This window comes from Vombatus ursinus, unplaced genomic scaffold (assembly GCF_900497805.2).
Source record: "Vombatus ursinus unplaced genomic scaffold, bare-nosed wombat genome assembly UNPS02001419.1, whole genome shotgun sequence".
NCBI lineage: Eukaryota > Metazoa > Chordata > Mammalia > Diprotodontia > Vombatidae > Vombatus > Vombatus ursinus.
Genome location: NW_020941197.1, coordinates 9,072,248 through 9,092,258, shown reverse-complemented (window position 1 = coordinate 9,092,258; position 20,011 = coordinate 9,072,248). Strand labels below are relative to the sequence as shown.

The 20,011-nt window shown below is 36.3% G+C and overlaps 1 protein-coding gene across 3 annotated transcripts in view; it reads left to right on the top strand.

Moving 5' to 3' along the window:
- Positions 1-20,011, top strand: part of SENP7 (SUMO specific peptidase 7) — a 164,662-nt gene that overhangs the window by 656 nt on the left and 143,995 nt on the right. For all 3 annotated transcript variants that reach the window (XM_027867203.1, XM_027867194.1, XM_027867184.1), the window contains exons 2-3: positions 10,736-10,788; positions 16,964-17,068. In XM_027867203.1, the coding sequence (XP_027723004.1) occupies positions 10,736-10,788; positions 16,964-17,068 (158 nt within the window). The remainder of the gene's footprint in view (positions 1-10,735; positions 10,789-16,963; positions 17,069-20,011) is intronic.

The following is a 20,011-nucleotide window of genomic DNA, read 5'->3' as shown; positions in this document are numbered from 1 at the left end:
TGTCTACACCAATAGAAATAAACTGTATTTTATGAAAAAGTTCTCCCTCCCCCGTCTTATTAGGTTTCTCTGAAACCGTTCACTTCATCATTTCTTTTTTTAATTAATTAATTTATTTTTAGTTTTCAGCATTCACTTCCATAAGCTTTTGAGTTTTAAATTTTCTCTCCCTCCTTCTAAACAAAACAGAAGAAGAAAAAAGAGAAAATCGTATGCTTCGATCTTCATTCAGACTCCATAGTTCTTTCTCTGGACGTGGATAGCATTTCCCATCATGAGACCTTTGGAGATGTCTTAGGTCCTTGTATTGTTGAAAAGGACTAAGTCTATCAAAGTTGGTCATCGCACAATGTGGCTGTTACTATGTACAATGTTCTCCTGGTTCTGTTCACTTCACTGGGCATCGGTCCATACAAGTCTTTCCAGGTTTTTCTGAAGTCTGCTTGCTTATCATTTCTTACAGCACCACAGTATTCTGTCATATTTCCATATCATAACTTGTTTAGTCAGTTTCCCAATTGATAGCTGCTCCCTCAGTTTCCAATTCTTTATCATCTCAAAAACTATAACTATTTTTGTGCATCTCTTATTTAGGCTGTTTTGTTTAGAACTAGTCCTTCCCTTAATTTACCCTCCCTCTAATTTCTCTTTCTCTTTTCTCCCCTTTCGCTTCTGTTTCCTTGTTGAGTAAAATGTTTTTCTGTACCCAACTGTGTTTTTATTCTTACCCCTTTGATCAATTCAAATGACAATGAGTTTCAAGTGTCAGCCCCTCTTCCCACCCCTTCCTTTTGTTTGTATAGACTTCTACTTACTGTATCCTATTATTTGAGATAATTTTCCTAAACCTTCCTGGCCCCTCTCCCCTTTCCCTTCATATTCCTCTTCTTCCCTCTTACCATTTCTTTAAGATCAAAAAGTATAGGGGCAGCTAAGTGGTGAAATGGATAGGGCACCTGCCTTGGAGTCAGGAGGAGTTGAGTTCTAATGTGGCCTCAGACACTTACTAGCTGTGTAACCCTGGGCAAGTCACTCAACCCTAATTGCCCCATCCCCTCCCCCCCCCAAAAAGATCAAGACATAACAGAACCACTCCCAGGCCTTCTGTATAATAAGACTCCCTCTATTAAGATACCACTGATGATGATAGAGTTCAGAAGGGAAATATAAATCATCTCACTATAATAGAATGTAAGCAGTTTATTTTTATTTATTCCCTTGTGATTGTTCCTTCATATTTACATTTTTATATTTCTCTTAATTCTTGTGTTTGAACTTTAAAGTTTTTATGCAACTCTGGTCTTCTCATGAAAAATATTTGAAAGCCTTCTGTTTCATTAAAGGTCCATTTCCCTCCCTATGATTATAATCAGTTTTTCTGGGTAAATTTTTCTTAGTATAAGCCTATATTATACTTTGCTTTTGGAATATCATATTCTCAGGCCTCCCCTCCTTTATAGTGGTGGCTGCTAAATTGTATTTGATTCTGATTGTGGCTCCTCAGTGCTTGAGTTCTTTGTGCCTACTTGCAGTGTTTTTGCTTTGCTGTGGAAACTCTGGTTTATGGCTGTGTTGTTCCTGGGAGTTTTAGTTTTGGTTTTTCAGGAGTTATCTCATAGATTCTTTCTTTTTACACTTGACCCTTTGATTCTGAGAGATCTGGGCAGTTTTCTTTTTAAGGTTTCTTGAAATAAGATGTCTAGGTTCTTGTTTTGGTCATGGCTTTCAGGTGGTCCAATTCGTCTTAATTTATTTTTCTTCTTGATCTGTTTTCCAGGTTAGTTGTTTTTACTGCAAGATACTTTACAATTTCTTCTATTTTTTCAGTCTTTTGACTCTGTTTTAATATTTCTTGTTGACTGTGTTATAATATTTTTTGTTGTCTGTTTAGTCCATTGTAATTTTTAGGGACTTTGTTGCTTGGGCAAGGTTTTGCATTTCTTATACCAAGCTGTTAATTCCCTTTCCAATTCTTTCTTCCATAACTCTTTTCTTTTCCATCCCCCCCCTTAACATTTAACTTATGAAAACATTTAAAAACTCTTAAAAAAAACCCCAAACCAAACCTCTTTCTTCATCTCATCTAGGAGTTCTAGTTGAATTTATGCCCAAAGTGTGTTTGTCTTGGAAGTTTTGTTTTTGGATATTTTGGAGTAATTTTCTTCCTCTGGGTTTGTGTCTTGAGTGTCCCTGTCCTCATAATAGCTTTTTTGGTGGGATTTTTATTTGCTCATTTTTTTTTTCAGCCTTCTTCTTCTCTTTGAACTTTATATTAGGGTGGAGGAGCTCTGTGCACGTTTGGATGGAAGGTCTCCTGATGTTTCTTTTGTGGGGATATTGAGCGTGATATTATTCCAGTCTCTCAGGGACAGCTCAGAATAGGGATCTGAAAGCTTTTGATGTTCCCCAAATGGTCTGATCCAGGGCAAAATCTGATTGTTGTCCTCCTTGTTTGAGCTTTGCAAGTTCCTGACCTGGATTTGAGTCTGAGCAACAGTAGATTGCTATTGGATGCACTTACTACTATCCAGCTATAGAGCTAGGTGGCACAGTGAATAGTGATGGACTGGGCCTGGCATCAGGAACATTCATCTTCCTGAGTTGAAATTTGGCCTCAGATACTTACTAGCTATGTGACCCTGGGAAAGTCACTTAACCTGGTTTGCCTCAGTTTCCTCATCTGTAAAATGAGGTAGAGAAGGAAATGGCGAACCACTCCAGTATCTTTGCCAAGAAAATCCCAAATGGGGTCATGAAGAGTCTGACAAGACTGAAACATGACTGAACCACAACGACAAAGCTCTTCTGGTTCAAATGACAGAACTGTAGGCTTCCCTTTGGTCTGAGATTCCTGCCCTGGCTATTTCTCTGCAGTCTTTAGATTATGTTAGATGTTAGAAATGAGACTCTACTCTGTTCCTGAGGTTTGAGTCATACTGCTACTGATTGTTTCTGACCTTTCTTCTTGCTAGGTCCACAGGCTAAAACCCATGACCACTCCTTACATTCAGACCACCACCCATGGGTGCAGGCCTCCTCCTTAGTATACCATGGATCTATGACCCAGAACTGGGTAGTGGGTACCAAAGCTGCCAGTTGGTCCTTGTTCCTGTAGCCTGCACAAGGTGTCGATCCCTCATTTAGGGTCTAATACTTTGTCTTGCCATGTGTACAGCCTGGACCCTCTTTCATTCTCTGGGCACAAAAATACCCAGTTTGGCTTATTCCTGGTCAAATCCTATTCCCAGTGTCAACAAACTTCTCTGACTGTCTCCCTATGTCAACCTGAGCTGGAAAAAATAACTAACTGTAGCTTTTTTCTTGGATTTCCCGAGTAGAATTTGGTCTAGTGTATTTTTTAGTTCTGGAGGAGTTTAGGGATAGGGAGGACCTCTCTGTATTTCTTCCTTCTATTTCACCATCTTGGCACAGTCTCTATACTGTATGTATTCTTCATCAAATGAAAATATGTAAAGTAGTGAAGTATTAAAGTGTTATATAAATATTAAAAATCAGAAAATTGATAAATGGAATTAACAACTAATGTCTCCAGCATCCTTGCTGGCTAACAGGTATTTACTGAGTCTGTTCTAAGGGTACTCCTGGTCAATGTGCAAGGTACTTTGAGATATACAAAACAAGTCTAGGGTAGGATCTTTTCCTCAAGGAGCTTCCAGTCTGCTTGTGGAAGCAACAACACATACGAAGCAATATGTCTGATCCTATTTTTAAAGTCTGACTCTAATTTTTAAAATAAATTTTTATTGCTGTCTTTTGTACAACTCATGCCTGACCAAGAATCTGTTCTCTAGCATCCTCAGTACGTGATTATGCAGCCTTTACTTTGAAAGTTGCAGGACAGGAAAACCCAATACCTCCTGAGGTATCACATTCCACTTTGGGTTAGTTCTGACGAAGTTTTTCTTTATATCAAACCTAAATATACTACTCCATAGCTTCTACTCTAATTCCTAGTTCTGCCCTTTGAGGTTTAGCAGAACAAGTCTCATGTTTCCATTTGAAATCTCTTCAGATACTTGAAGATAGCACTTATGTTTCCCCATAAGTCTTCTTTTCTCAATGTTAAATATTCCCAATTCCTTCTATCCTTGAAGGCAGGGACGGTTGCTTTTGTTTGCCTTTCTTTGTATTCTTAGTGTTCAGCATAGTGCCTAGCACCTATTAAGGGCTTAATACAGTTGACTAGTTGAATTGTGTCAATTTTCACCATCCTGGCTTCTCTCTTATGGATACCCTCTAGCTTATCAATATTCTTCCTTTATCATTGCTCTTCCTCAAACGTGGTGGTTGCAACTGAAGATACTGTACTCGGATGTGGTTTGATGAGGGCATAGTACAGCAAGCTTAGTTAATCAACAAGCATTTATTAAGTACCTCCTATGTGGCAGGCACTGTGCTAAGTGCTGGAGGGGGAGGGAAATATAAGAAAATTAAAAAAAAAAAAACTATTCCGGCTCCTTAAGAGTTCATTCTAATGAGGGAAACAATATATAAACAGCTATGTACAAACAGGATATATGCAGGATTGATTGGAGATAATGACAGAGGGAAGGCACTAGCATTAAGGGGAATCAGAAAAGCCTTATTGTCAAAAGTACCATATCCGGAATTGAAAGAAGCCAGGAGATGGAGATGAGGAGAGAGGGAATTCCAGGCATGGGAGACAGCTAGTAAAAACGCCTAAAGCCTGGAAATATGATTTCTTATGTGAGGAAAGCAATGAAGCTACCGCCATTGGATGGCAGAGTGTGGTGTAAGAAGACTCGGAAAGGTAGGAACAGGCAAGGTTATAAAGGGCTTTATATTTAATCCTGGAAGTTATAGTGCCACTGGAGTTTATTGAATAGGAGGATGATATGATCAGACCTGTGAGACCACTACCTCTCTTTTCCTGGATTTTATGCTTCTTTTAATGTAGTCTAATAGAATATTTGAAGTTTATGGCCATTCTGTCAAATTAGAGACTCACATTGATCTTGATGAAATACCATCTAGTCATACTTCTCTCATCTTGTACTACTGAAGTACATTTCTTGAACTTAAGATACTTCAAACTTATCTTTATTTACTTAATTTTAAGAACAAAATATTTCAATTTTAAATTTAAGTATTAAAAATGAGCATTTCTTTGCACTGAAGAACACAGAAAGAAGATTCTATGTAAAGCTATTAGTCTACTGTTATTTTATACTGCTTGCTTTTTAAAAGTATGTAATAAATTCTACTTGTTTGCCTTTCCTTCAGAACTTTATTCCTAGTTACCTTCATTTTTAAAAATTTGGTCCCAGGTTTTAAACTGCTTTTTTGGATCTTGATTTGGTTGATTGATAAGTTAGCCATACTTCCTAGTCTTTCATGACAGGCAAATTTGACAGGCATCAATTGCTTTATCTAAGTCATCTGGCTCAAGAATGAAACTCTGAATATACAAAGAAAAAAATCCCTGGCTGAGGACAGATCCCTAGGGGACTTTACTGGAGACCTTCTAAGCTGCCATTGAACAATTAATGACTACTCTTTGGGTCTGGCAAGTCTACCAATTCTGAATCTGTCAAGCTCATAACTTCCATTTTTCTAAAAGAATAGCATGAGACACTGTACTTTTGCTAAAAATCTAAGTAGATTCTACAGCATGCTTATATCTTCCAATTTAGTAATTCCATACATAAAAGAAAAGAGGTTAGTCTGGCATGGCCTTGTCTTAATGAAACTTTCTCTCTGGAAACTATTTGCTACCTATAGGTTTACTTATTCCACCCTTTACTATGATGTTCTTATATTTTGCTCAGACTTAACAATCAAACCATATTGGCTATCTTTATTCTGTCTTTTTCAACCTAAAGATTTTTCTCTCTTTTGCAGAGAAAATGGAGGCATAATAAAGCCTGATTAATTCTGACTTCTGTCATCTGTTACTGTCCATTTTCCACAAGCAGTGGACTTAGCCCTTTTTTGATCTTCTTTTCCTTAATATAACTAAAAAATAGGAACCCTTTTTATTCAGTCTTAGACAGCTTTAGCAAATTTAGAGCTTTAGTGTTCCTGATACTATTCTTCCAGGTCCATGCTGTGCTTTTTCATTCCTCCTTTGTTACTTAACGTTTGTTTTCATCTTATTTGTCTTTCAAAAATCTAAGTTGGCTGATAAATACTTGGTTCATCCATAGTGGACCCATTAGAAAACTCTCTTCTTCCTTATTGGGATTTTTTCTTTGTATCTTCACAGTTTCATTCTTGAGCTTTTTCTGTCCTTCCTGAGATGACTTCCCCTGTTGACTTTTAGTCTTATCCTTTATCTAAACACTTTGAAATCTGATCTTTTCAAATGTAGCATTTATGTCAAACTATGCCTGGTTTTCCTTCTCAATCAAAAATTCTAAGATGGAATGGTGACAAAGCTGTCCAAGGATCTCATGATTTTTATTTCAGTTACCACTTTCTCCTTACAATCAAGCTCAAAGTAGTACTTCTTGTTTCCTGTGCCTTTTTAAAGGATGAAACTGTCAATAAGACAAATGAAGAAATGGCCATTTCTTTGCTATTTGAAGACAAGAAATAAATATTTTCAAAGTATTTGGACTTACGTTTGCAGAGACATAAGCATTTCTAAGAAATTTTGAAAAATAGCTCTTCAATTAAAAAAAGCTAAGTACTTAAAATTTATACTTCTTAAATCCTACGAGAATTGTCAGATGTTAAAATTAAATAATTAAGTGTTTCAGATGGGTGTTTCGATAAATAATACAAAAAAGAAAACATAAGGGGTCAAAGGGACTAGACAATTCCAAATCAGAACTTCTATCTTTGATAAAGAGGAAGTCCCAATTAAAAAAAAGAAACTTGCGTAGTTTTTAATATAAAATACAGGAATTCTGCTTCAAGTGGATTTGTTAAATTTTGGTTAATAATGGTATAATATGAATAGGAAATATTGTGTTCCATTCAAACAGAATGAATATTAATTGAACAGAAGTGTAAGAGGAGGGACAGACTCAACAATTTTAATTTTAAGTTTTGTGAGTATGGGGAAGTCACTTAACCTTTTAGGGTTTTATGCTGTTCTGTAAGACTAAATTGCATAATAGTTGTTGATTTTAATTATTTGAGGGAATTTCCTCAGGAGGAATTCCCTACACCTGTAACATTGCAGGTCTTGATCGAAATAAAAATATCAAAAGTAGCTAGATTGAATTTTTCAAATAAAAAAAGAGGATTATAAAGCAATATCAACAACATGCTATTTACTTACAGGAATTACATTTTGTCCATAATGATTTCCCAAGATTGGCTTAAAATTTACTGTGCCTATAGCTAACTCACAAAAAATGGTGAGTAGCACTGATGTTATTAGATAAAATGGAATTCATATCAGAAAATATTGAGGGGTAAGAATGCATGGAAGATTATCCTCAAAATAGTATACACAAATACTCAAAATGGCCTTAGAATCCCATAGATATGGAATTTTCTTCCAGTTCTGCAGCTTTGTCCATGCCCACCACTGGGGGTCAACTCAGTGTTCTAGGATCTTTCTCAATGCAATCATTTTGTTGGGTAACCTATAGAACTTTTGTGTGTATGTGTCTCTTTTTGTCTATCTATCTGACATTGCAAATGTACAGTAAGTTAAGAGTAGAATTGAAGATGAGGAAAATGACTTGGATTGCCTTTGTGAAATTCTAAAATTCTTTTAATGATTCCAAGCTTCTTTCTGAATCAAAGGCTCATCTTTTTAATACTAGTATTTCTCTGCTGGAAAATACTAGTATTTTCTCTTCTGATCATGGAACACTATGGTCTTTGAAGAGTTGAGATTGAGGATCACTCACAGTGTAATGGTGATATGAATAGTGAATGTGAGCAACATCAAAGAAATTTTCGAGCAGAAAAAGAAATTGGATTGGTCGTGGTGAGAACAAGAGATTAGATGACCTGTCTGCTCCACTGGCATCCCCACAATGTCAAAAGAAAATAGTATATAAATTTTAAATTTGTATATGTACATGTACATATACATACATGTACATACATTTATACATATACATATGCACACATGCACCCACCTTAAATCCTACTCTGATGCTCATTTTGTGGTGTGACAGAAACTGTGAGCTCTTGAAGGTTATAACAATGAATCAAAAGATCTGACAGATCCTACCAAGTTAGGAAAGGCTTGAGTCTGCATCCCAGGATATGGTGATTGATGAGTTCACCATTTAGCTTAATCCAGACCTACCACACTGCTCCCTTTTTTCCCCTTCCCTTCCCTTTCCAGTAGTCAATCAACACTACCATTCCTAGAAAGGATATGCCCGTCAGTTGCCCTATGACTCCACTATCCTTAAGACTTCCTGTACCAAAACACTTTCCCTAGCTTCCACTTCCACATATGTGTTGTCTTCCCCTGGTAGAATGTAAATTCCTTGAGGGAAAGGCAGCTGCATGCAGCAATTGTTAGAGTGCAAGGCCTAGAGTCAGGAAGAGGGGAGTTCAAATCCAGCCTTAGGCACTTACTAGCTGTGTGACCCTTATTTGTAAAGTGCTTTAGCACAGTGCTTGGCACCCAGTAGGTATTTAATAAATGCTTTTCCCTTTTCCTTTCTCCTCTTTCCTTGAAGGAAGGTACTTACTTGCTTTTTGTATTTGTATCACCCATGCTTAGTGTGTGTGTGTGTGTGTGTATAAATGGTTTTTCATTCATTCAGAAAAGAATTATGTGTATGTTGTCTAAAGGTGATTTCAGCTAAATTTGGAGAAGCTCATCACTAGGTTTTTGTAAGGTAATTCATTTTTCAGCAATGACAGTTCTTGAATACAACTTATATCATGGAGAATAGTAGAAATTTAATAATTGCTTGTTTGATTTCGTATGACGTTAGTGGAGGAAATACCCGCAATGAAGAGATCTTAGAATCTTAAATTGTGCATCCAGTAATTCTTTAGTAATATTTGTAAAGGAAAAGCTCACAGTCTTGGAAAAGGAAATAAAAAATGATTAATTGCAGGAAATTTTAACATCTTGCTAGCAAATGAAAAATCCAGTTAAAAATAAGAAAAAAATCGAGTTGAGTATTAAGCCAGATATTTGGAAAAAGAAAGCATGTATTTTTCTCAAATACATGTAGGAAATGCAAAAATTTATGATGTCTTGCAATGCAAAAGTGATAGTTTGTCATTGATAATATCAAATTATTAATAGATAGTATGAGTATAAGGTATATAATAAGCCTGTGTTTTGTACTATTAGAGAGTAGCTAAATATGATACATTGCTGTAACAAAATACGGGGTTGAGGACCAGCATGGCTTAGTGAAAAGAGGACTGATCTGGGTTCAAATCCTGATACTGAAACATACTGGTTGTGTGACCTTTGACAACTCATCTAAACTTTTAGTGTCCCAGGTCACTCTCCAAGACTATAAGTTAAAGATCAGAAGCTGATCTTCATTTGGTATAGGGAGCTTTTCTAGGTGGGGTCCTTATATAAATACCAGTGAAATCATAACTGAAGGCCTATTCCCCACCCCAAATTAATGATGGCAACATAAAAATGATACATATGAAAACTAGAAGGCAATATGGAAAAACCTGTGTGAAATAATGCACATAGCAAGATCAGCAAAGTCAAAAAAACAAGAATACATAATTAGTGACATCTATATAAAAAATGACAAAATAAAAAACAATGTCAGAGGTAATAGCTTTATAAATACACAGACTGATTGGAGGAATTACTTCTTTGGTTTGATTTGTATTTCCTTAAAACATTTTTTTTCCTTCCTCCAATTTTTTTGTGTTTTAGTTGGAAATTTATGTTTGGTTCAGTTATTTGTTTATTGGTATTTGTTGCAAATGTTTTTTGGTAATAATAATGCATTTTTAAAAACCATTTAACTTCAGATGTTTTAAGCCTGGCTGATGGGTAGAATTGGTAGTGGTATCACTAACTAAAATAGGAAAATCAGGAGGAACAGGTTTTGGGAGAAACCATTAGTAAGAAAAGGGTCCAAATTCTTATTTAGATAACTGTGATTACAATTCCAGAAGAAATTACTAGTACTTCATCCATATTTTCATAAGCTAACTATATGCAGTTAAAAAATCCCCCAGCACTTTTGACTTTAATGTTTTAATTTTTAACTATAGGTATTATGTGTAAACTGACAATTTTGAATATTGATATTTCTCATTTTATGAAATTTATTTCAATGGAATTCACTAGGAGTTATTTTTATACAGCAAATCCTTTTTTTTTTTTTAAGTTGTCCTTGTGTTGTCAAAAGAAAGAATCCCAATCAAAGTTGAAAACTGTTGCTGAGGAAAAGAAGCATTAAACTTATGGACAAGACTGTGCTATGCTAGGTATTCTAGAAATGGGAGTGCCATCTCCTGGACTTCTTTGTCCTTTCTTAAATCACTGGAATTTTACCTTTGATTAGAAATCTCCATGGTTATTTGAACTTAGAATTCATCTTTCTTTCAATAGATATTTTGCCAGTAGATGCTGCTGTCCTAAAGCTAACATTGTAGAATGAAAATTCCTTGAGTTTCAAGCTTCTGTTTTATAAAATGTATTAGTCTTCTACTTTATCAGTTACGTAAATTCTGAATTAAATAAAAAGTTTATGCAAAAAGATACATGAAATAATATTTTACTAGTTTATTTCTCTTTTTAAATTTTTAAGTGATAATTTTTTGTTGTCTTTTTTTGTAGAAACTGTAATTGAAGGAAAAATGAAAAAGTCTTCATCTTCAAATTCTTGGGAGGTATGTATTACTTTTGTCTTTTTAACCTTTTTTAATCTTTATAATTCTTCTTGTGTCAGTGGTTTTGAAACCATTTTTCTATTTATCTTTCAAATAATATTTTTCCAACAAAATATAGTAAGCTTTGTTTAACTGGAATGCTTAGAAAAAGGTATGCTGTGTTTAAGTGAGGGTTCAATTTAACAAACTCTAAAAAATGTTTTTTGATACATTTTATTTTTACATCTCCTTCATTTCCAAATATATCCTTCTTCTTCCCAGAGAGCTCTCTCTTGTTACAAAGAATAAAAAAGGGAAAAGAAGGCATAATGTTTTGGTGATGAAAATATTGCAATAGAATGTAAGCTATTTGAGGGCAGCAACTATTTCTCTTTTTTGTGTTTGTATCCCTGATGTGGTTTAGGGGTGCTGGGACTCCCAAAATGTCAGGGTACAGGGTGGCATTGACTGGAATGAGTTCACACACTCAAATCTTCTTCCAGTCAAGAGGCAAAGTTTATTGTGACACCAATAAGGTGGGTGAAGTTCCTTAGGTAACTTGCAACTTAATGTGGGTGATACTAATGCTTCTATGGAAAAGGGACAGGGAAAGGAATGCCAAGTATGCTACTTAGGTGATTGGGGTGGGATTAGGAGGTGGTTAGTAAGAATATAGGTAAGAAGTTCAGGTGCTGGGCTGCTGGAATGTATAAGAAAACTCAGGGAGTCAACAGAGATACCTTTGTTGAAGGGACAAGATAGCTCTATTCCAGGTGCCAGAGACAGGTGCCTTGGGGTGGCCCCCACTGTGCCTTTATCTGAGGAATTACAGGGTCAACTCTGTATGTGCCTCTGACAAGGAGAGAATTTTCTCACAGGAGCCTACTGAGATTAGGGGTGCTTCCAGAGACGTGGTGTTTGCCTTTTGGGGTCCAAGTCCCATCACCGCATCATTCCCAACATGGGTTAGTGCCTTGTACATTACTTTTTTTAGTCTAGACGTGTGATTTCATTAGTGTAGGGAACTCCCTTTATGAAAACTCCTTCCATAGATGCAGAAAATTCAGAGTGGCAATTTTTTGTAATTTAGTCTTCATATTGCTTGGAACATTAAGAGATTAAATGACATGCCCATGGTCACACAGCTAAGTAACTGGCAGAGGGAAAACTTTTCAACCCTGGTGTACCTCATTCCAAGACCGGCCCTTTACTAAACTTTGCTGCCTCTCATCTCTCATAATTGCTTAATATATGTGTGTTGAATTGGGTTGACTATTTGTGTTTTATATTCAAGTGATAAAGATGAAGCTGATTATGTAGTGCCATGGAAGTTGTTTTTTTTTGAAAAAAAAAAGATTATCAGATTTTTGAAATTATCATTTCTTTAAAAATATTCTGTTTTAAGGTTGTACTTAATTGAGATTTTATTTCTATTTTGATGGTTTTTTAAGAACTAATGCTTGTTATAAAGATATTTTTCTTCTTTAGAATTTTATACTTTAAATCCTGATTTATTATATTTATTAGATTGATATAGAGCCTTTCTTCAAAGATAGTGTATTGAGAACTGTAGATTGCTACATTTTATATTATAAAGTTGAAGTATGGCCCAAGGTAAGGAAAAAGTAGGAAAAAAAAAGGGAAGGAGAGAAATGAAGAATTCACTTTGACCTAGGCCTTTGTATGGAGCAACAAGATGATTTTAAGTCACTTTCCTGATTTACCCAAATTTCTCAATGTCTATATCATTTTCAAATTTGAATTTAAGTCAAGAACTGTGTCGTTTAAAAAGTTTGAGAGACATTATTTCTGGATAATTAATAATTTTATTAATATGCTAGCATATTACCAATAAAATGAGTCATTGATATCCTCGAATGCCAAATGATGGTGGTGACTCATGGTGGGGGGCTCACAGTTTATATGCTCTTGGAAGAGTGGGTGTTCCTGAGGGTGGCAATCAACTCTGATTGGTTAACAATTAATGAGAGAATAGATATTACAGTGAGAGGTAAACCTATTCTAATGAGGGACTGAGGGAATGTAACTTTGATGATGTCATTTACTTCTAAATTGCCCAGCCTTGGGCAATCTAATCAAAGAATTTATCCCCACTCATACTTGGGTTTCTTCACCTTAGATTAAATTCCATGTAAGTTTGGGTGGGATCTGAACAAGATTAAGGAGAAAGTTAATTCAGTCTCATTATCAGCAATGCCCTTCAGAGACTGAACAGCCTACAGGCTTCTGAAAAAATCCTGGTCCTAATTCAACAATTGATTATTAGTATGATGGAGAAATAATAATTTCTGTCAGTACCATGAATCAGGGAGATGTGTGTGTGTGTGTATAAGTATATATATAAAAAATTCCTTCCTTTTGCTCTCTCTTTGTTCCCCCAATCCCTACACACATATGGAAACATACACAGAGAGGTAAAATACTGTTGTTTTTCTGTTATTTATTGTCTTCTTAATTTCAGGCCAAAATCCCCAATAGAGTTCACTGTCCCCTACTTCCTAAATTTATATGGTGTTATTAATGAAAAAGAATTATTGACAATTTTTGTTTTTACAACATAGTTATTTCTGAATCCCTTCCCCCTGCTCTTCACTTCCCTACTAGAAATAGGAAGGTGCTTCCTTATCTTTTGTCAGGTTCCAAGATGGATCAATATAATGACTGCATTCAGCTTTATTTTAGTGTCCTTTTCATTTCCATTATTGTATACATTGTTTATATTGTTCTCTTGACTTTGCTTACTTTAATCTTCATCAGTTCATATAAGTTTCTGAATTCTTCATATTCTTTTTTTTTTTTTTGCAGCGTGATGATATTTCATTACATTTGTATACCAATTTGTTCAACCATTCCCTAGTTGATGGGCACTTTTTTTTTTAACCTGGGTGATTTGAAAGATCCTGGAGAAGCCCCTGTCCAAAATATATGCCCCATCAGACTTTTAAATTCTACTATTAGTTTTATCCACTTATTTATTCATTTATTTATTTATTGAATTAAGGTATTACCCTCTACTCTTTCAAAATGATCTATTTTGAAATGTTTCCTCCATAGGAATGTTAGCCTAGTAAACTATTAGCCATTGGTGAATTAGTATGAATTGTTTTATTATAGTGATTTCCTTTCAAGATAGCTAGAATGAAGGTAAGGTTACATTGATTAGGGGGGAAAAGGCATGATAATTTCTGAGCATAAGGTATGGTCTTCTACTTTCCTTCTCATCAAGCATCATTGATACCTTCTGCCTATTGTCTCCTTCACCCCATCTCACACCAAGACGTAGGCCTTCTCCTTGCCAAGGCAAACATGTGCAAGTGATTCTGTTCTATCCAGTCTTCTCCAAAAGATTACCTCCCCCCATAATATCTATTCTCACCCCAGCACTCTATCCACTGAGCCACCTAGCTGCCTAAATTTTTGTTTTTGTTGTTCAGTCATTTTTCAATCATGTCTGACTTTTTGTGACTCCATTTGGGATTTCCTTGGCAAAGATACTAGAGTAGTTTGCCATCTCCTTTTCCAGTTCATTTTACAGATGAAGAAACTGAGGCAAGCAATGTTAAGTGACTTGCCCAGGTCACACATCTTGTGAGTGTCTGAGGCCAGATTTAAACTCAGGAAGATGAGTCTTCCTGAGTCCAGGCCTGATACTCTATCCATTGTACCACCTAACTGCCCCAAGGGGGTCAGACTTCCTTCCGAACTTCTTTCCAAACTGACTTGTGCTGGCAGAGCTTTTAACAGTGCACAGGGCATTGTATCTAGCATGGGCAGGCAGTGATAGAGCTTAGAGGTGACACCAGACTGAGCACTTGACCTAATACGACTGGAAGTAAGCACAGCTCCTGGAGTTCCAGCCCTTGACCTTTCCTCCTGTCACACACACTCATTAGCAGGAGCTAAATGTCATCCCATATCTCTCCTTCCTCTTGTGGCTAAACTCCTTGAGAGGACCATCTACAACACTTACTCTCCTCTCATTCTCTTCTTAACTCTCTGCAGCCTGGCTTCTGACCTCATCATGCAACTGAAACTGCTCTTTCCAAAGTCACTAATGATTTTTTTTTTGCTTTTTTTGGTGAGACAATCAAGGTTAAGTGACTTGCCCAGGGTCACACAGCTAGGAAATACCAAGTGTCTGAGGCTGAATTTGAACTCAGGTCATCCTGACTCCAGGGCTGGTGCTCTATCCACTTTGTCATCTAGCTGCCATTAATGATCTCTTCTTAACTGCCAGATCTATTGGCCTTTTCTCAGTCTACTTCCTTGACCTCTCTGCATGCATCTTTGACACTGTTGATCATCCTTTTCTTGATACTCTCCAGGTTTTAAGGACTTGTTCTCTTCTGATTCTCTTCCTACCTATATGACAGCTCCTTCTCAGGCTCCTTTACTGATCTGGGTCACACTTGCCAACTGTGGGTGACCCACAGGGCTCTCCCCTGGCCTTCTTTTCTTCTCCCTTTATTCTGTTTCACTTGATAATCTTAGCTCCCATGAATTCAGTTATCACCTGTATACCGATGATTCTCAAATCTCCTTCAGCCTTAACTTCTCTGCTGGCCACCAATCTCACATCTCCAATTGCCTATTAGACACCTCACACTGGATGTCTCATGGACATCTTAAGCTTGACATGTCCAAAACTGAACTTGTTATCTGTTCCCCCCCTCACCCCCAACCTCTCCATTCTCTCTTGCTTTCCTATTACTATCAAGGGCACCACTATCTTCCATTTTCTCAGGCTTGCAACTTAGATGTAATCCTTGTCTCCTTACTCTCTTTTACGGCCTCCTTCTGATGCAGTTTAAGGTTGCTGGGGACCCCAAAATGCCAGGGTACAGAGTGGCTTGGCCTAGAATGAATTCATGCACTCAAACCTTCTTCTAGTCAAATGACAAGGTTTATTGTACCCCCAATAGAAGTGGGCAGAGTTCCTAGTGAATCTGCAACTTAATGGGGTTCAGACTAATACTTATATACAAAAGAGATAGTAAAAGGATCTGGGTGGGAATAAGGAGTGGTAAGTAGTCTGGGGTGGGCCATGTGAAACAGTGAAAGGACTATCAAGCAGGCTAATTCAGTGATCTAGATGGTCTGGGGTGGGCCAGTTGCCTTGTGTGGAAGTGCCAATGATCACGGCTGCTGAAATGTATAGGAAAATTCAAGGACTGGGTTGCTTTTAAAGACATGATCTTTTCCTTTTAGATGTCACAGTCCCATCACCCCATCATTCCCACCCAACCCCAATATCTAATCAGTTGCTAAGACCTTTTATCTTTGTAATATCTCTCAAATACTCCTTGTCTCCTTTGATACCGCTACCACACTTTTGCAGGTCCTCATCACCTCACACCTGAACAATTGCAATAGCTTGCTGGTTGGTCTCTCTGACACAAGTCTTTTTCCACTCCAGTCCATTTTATACTCAACTGTCAAAATTATCTTAAAGTGCAAATCTGATCATGTCACTGCTCTACTCGATAAACTCTGATGATTTCTTATCATTTCCAGGATCATTTATAAAATCTGTTTCCCATTCAAAGCCCTTCATAAATTGGCCCCTTCCCATCTTTTCAGTCTTTTTATACTTTATTCTTCCCCTTCCTCCCCACATTCTCTTCAATTCAATGACACTGGTTTCTTTGCTATTCTTTGAACAAGATATTTCACCTCTCAACAGTGTGTATTTTCACTGGCTATCTTCCATGCCTGGAATTTCCCCCCTCCTTATCTCTGCTTCCGTCAGGGTCACGTTCCAGCTTAAGTCTGTGCTTCTACAGGAAACATTTTCAGGTTCCCCCTTAATGTTAGTGCTTTCCTTCTGTTGATTAATTTCAATATATCCTGTACATAGCTTGTTTGAATGAGTTATTTGCACACATGCATGTATTTTGAATGAAATCATTGGTCTAGACCAAAATTTACATATAAGACATTCAGCCCAAAGGTGATTTTGTTTTTACATGACTGTGTCAGCCCCTTGCCTCATCTCTACTGCCCATAGCCTGGAAACTACTGTTCTAACACTGAATTTCTGAATTTGTTAGTGGGCCACTATTCTCCAGTTGCTCCTTTTGCTTATCATTCAGAGCAAATGGAATGCTCTGTCATTTAATTCAGGTACTGAATTCAGTGCCGATTTCATATTAAAAAGATGGCTTTCTCTTTCTAGTTTCGAATACCAAAGAAGTCAAAATCAAAGCAAGAAGATACTCAGGTTCAGGTACCTCTCTCAAGACTCCGAAGCTCTGACCGATGGGACCACCCTGTGAAGGGGGTAAATGAAAACTACTTTCTTTTATGTGTACATTTTGAAAAGTGTATAAAATATTTTATTAAAACAATTTTAATTTTCCTATATTGCCCCTTTCTTGTTCTTTCTAGTTATTAATTTGTAGTTTTTAACTTGTAGTGGTTTTTGCTATATGGGAAGATGCTGATTTATTCTTGATTCTGTCTTTAGATATACCTTGTTTTGCATAATTGAACAGTTATAAATTCCATCTTGTAAATCAAATCATATTTTAAATAGGCTAAGCATATAATTTAAAGGGAATCTGTAATAAATTTCATTCTTCTATTTGTTTCATATTAAAATTCTCATATATTATATTTTTTAAAAGAGTGACATATGTATTTCCAAAAGATTTTTCTGCTTAGGGCTTTTCAAACTTTGTCTTCTTTTTTTTTTTCAGTGGGGGAGATAGCTAAAATAGTGAATGACAGAATTGGGATCGAGGAAGATTTTGACAGAGTAGAATGTTGGACTCAATCTAATAATATGAAATTGAATAAGGATAAAAATAAAGTCTTATACTCGGGTTCAAAAAAACCCACTTTAGAAATATAAGATGGGGGATGGTATAGCTAGATAGCAGTTCATCTGAAAACTTTCTTGGGGTTTTACTGGATAGTAAATTTAATATGAATCAACAGTGTGAAGTGATGGGCAAAAAAAGCTAATGCAAACTTAGACTTTATTAAAAGTGACACAGTGTCTAGAACTAGAGAAGCGATAGTTCTGTTGCACTATGTCCTAGTTAGACCACATCTGGAATATTGTGTTCAGTTCCAGCCAGGTGACACGTTTTAGGAAGGACATTGATAAATTGGTAAGCGTGCAGAGGAAGTTAGCCAGAATAGAGAATAACCTGAAGTTATTTTTAAAAGTCATTTCAGAATGGGCAATTATCTTTAAAAAAAATTTATAGCCGTCTTTTGTTTTTACATTGTCTTTACTGAGGGCCTTGAAATCTTTCCACTTGAAGACTGGTTGAAGAAATAGATAAAGACAGAAGATTAAAGGAGGGGAACATGATAGCTGTTTTCAAGTATTTGAAGGGCTGTTATGGAAGAGGAATTAGATTTCTGCTTGGAACATTGGAACAGTAGGTTGAAGTCAGAAAGAGGAAAATTTAGGCAGATGTAAGGAAAAACTTGCTAACAACTATAGTTACCCAATAGTGGAAAAGGCTATCTTAAGAGGCAGTAATTTTTCCTCTATTGGAAGTCTTCAAGCAAAAATTCAATGACTAATTGTTGGCCATGTTGTAGAGGAGATTCCTATTCAGATCTGGGATCAACTAGATAACTTTTGGGATCCCTTTCAACTCAGAGACTGTATGATTCTTTTAGCCAATGTCAGAGAATTCCTAATAAAAAAGAATTAGAATAGCTACATTCAGTTTTATTACTTTCTTTTGCAACCGTATAATTCATGACCAATTAAGTACTCATTCTGACTTCTTCAAAGGAAAATTTTTACCATCAGCATTATTTGTTTTAATTTATTATTTGTATTTAACTATGAGACAGAACATCTTTATTTGAAATATGTTATGAAGTTATTTAGCTGCTTGTCTTTGGGTTTAATAAATATATTCCTAGAGTTTTAATCTTGCTTTAGTGTATTAATATTTTATTAAAAAAACAAAAACAACCTCCATGCTATAATAATTGCTTCTGGAAGGAGGTAATTATGCTTGTGGTATAATTATTGCTTATAGGAAATGATCTTAATTGGGAGGGGAGGTAGAGAGGCACTAAGAGTTGACTATGCAAGGAGCTGAGTATGTCACTAGTTCCAGTATTAATCATTGTTATATTTATAGGCAGTTTCCAACTTATGATTGGATCATGTTTCAAAAGTTCATGTGCAAGTTGTCTTTTAGGAACTTTGTTTAGAGTCATAGAAACAGTTCTAAGTGGTAGCTAGTTTCCTATGCCAGCTGAAAAAACCTTATTTAAACTTATAATATAGTAAATATATATTTGTAATGAAGAATAGTTGAAAACAATACTCTTGCAAATTTAGTAGTTCCTGGGCTTCAGTATTTTTTTTGGTTCTAGTTGGTCCTGGCCCTGAAACACACATTCACATAGAAGTATATTTGATTGGTTTCAGACCATGATTGAGTTAATTAGTGGGAAGAGAGCACAAATACACTAAGATCTTGAAGAAAATTGGTGGTGAGGGAGTGGCAAGTGGTGTCTACATTTTTTTAAAAAACATGATGGTGATATTGTCATCTGTCTTCCCTGCCTGTCTCCCCTTCCACCCCACCTCATATTCTTTTGCCTCTTGTGCTATCATTGCATTGTTTCTTTACCTCCTCAAGCCCAAGGAAGTATACTGTCGTCAGAAGTGAATGATGTGAAGGAATCGTTTTTTCAGACATCCCCAAACTTAATCTGGGCAAACACAACAGGGAGGTCATTTGCCTTCTGGACTGGGTGCTAAAGTATTGGAGGTAGTGTTCACAACCCTGCTGGACTGAGGCCAGCTCAACATCCACTGGTTCTTAAGTATACTCTACCCTTAAATCTATCAGGGTATAAGTGCATATTTTGCTCTAGACAGAGATTTATTTAATGGGAACCATTAGAACAGAGATTGAAGGAATTCTTAGCTCAATAATTAATGTGACAGTCTAGTAGAATTTGAACTACCATGACCCCATCCATATATCATGAGGATACTTTGTAGTTTAACAACTTACCAGATTATCAGTTCTGATTGCTAGATAATAAATAGGCAATCCTTAACAATAATCATACACGTAGAAGGCACGCAATTTTTTCCTGTAAAGAGGATGGCACTGTATTACCTCTTCCTGTTCAAGTTTGGTGCCTTGAATGTATCACCTTTGACCAGCAAGGAGAGGAAGAAAGACAAAGGAAAAAATTATAAAGCCAGGCTTGCCCTACTTGACTGAGCTCT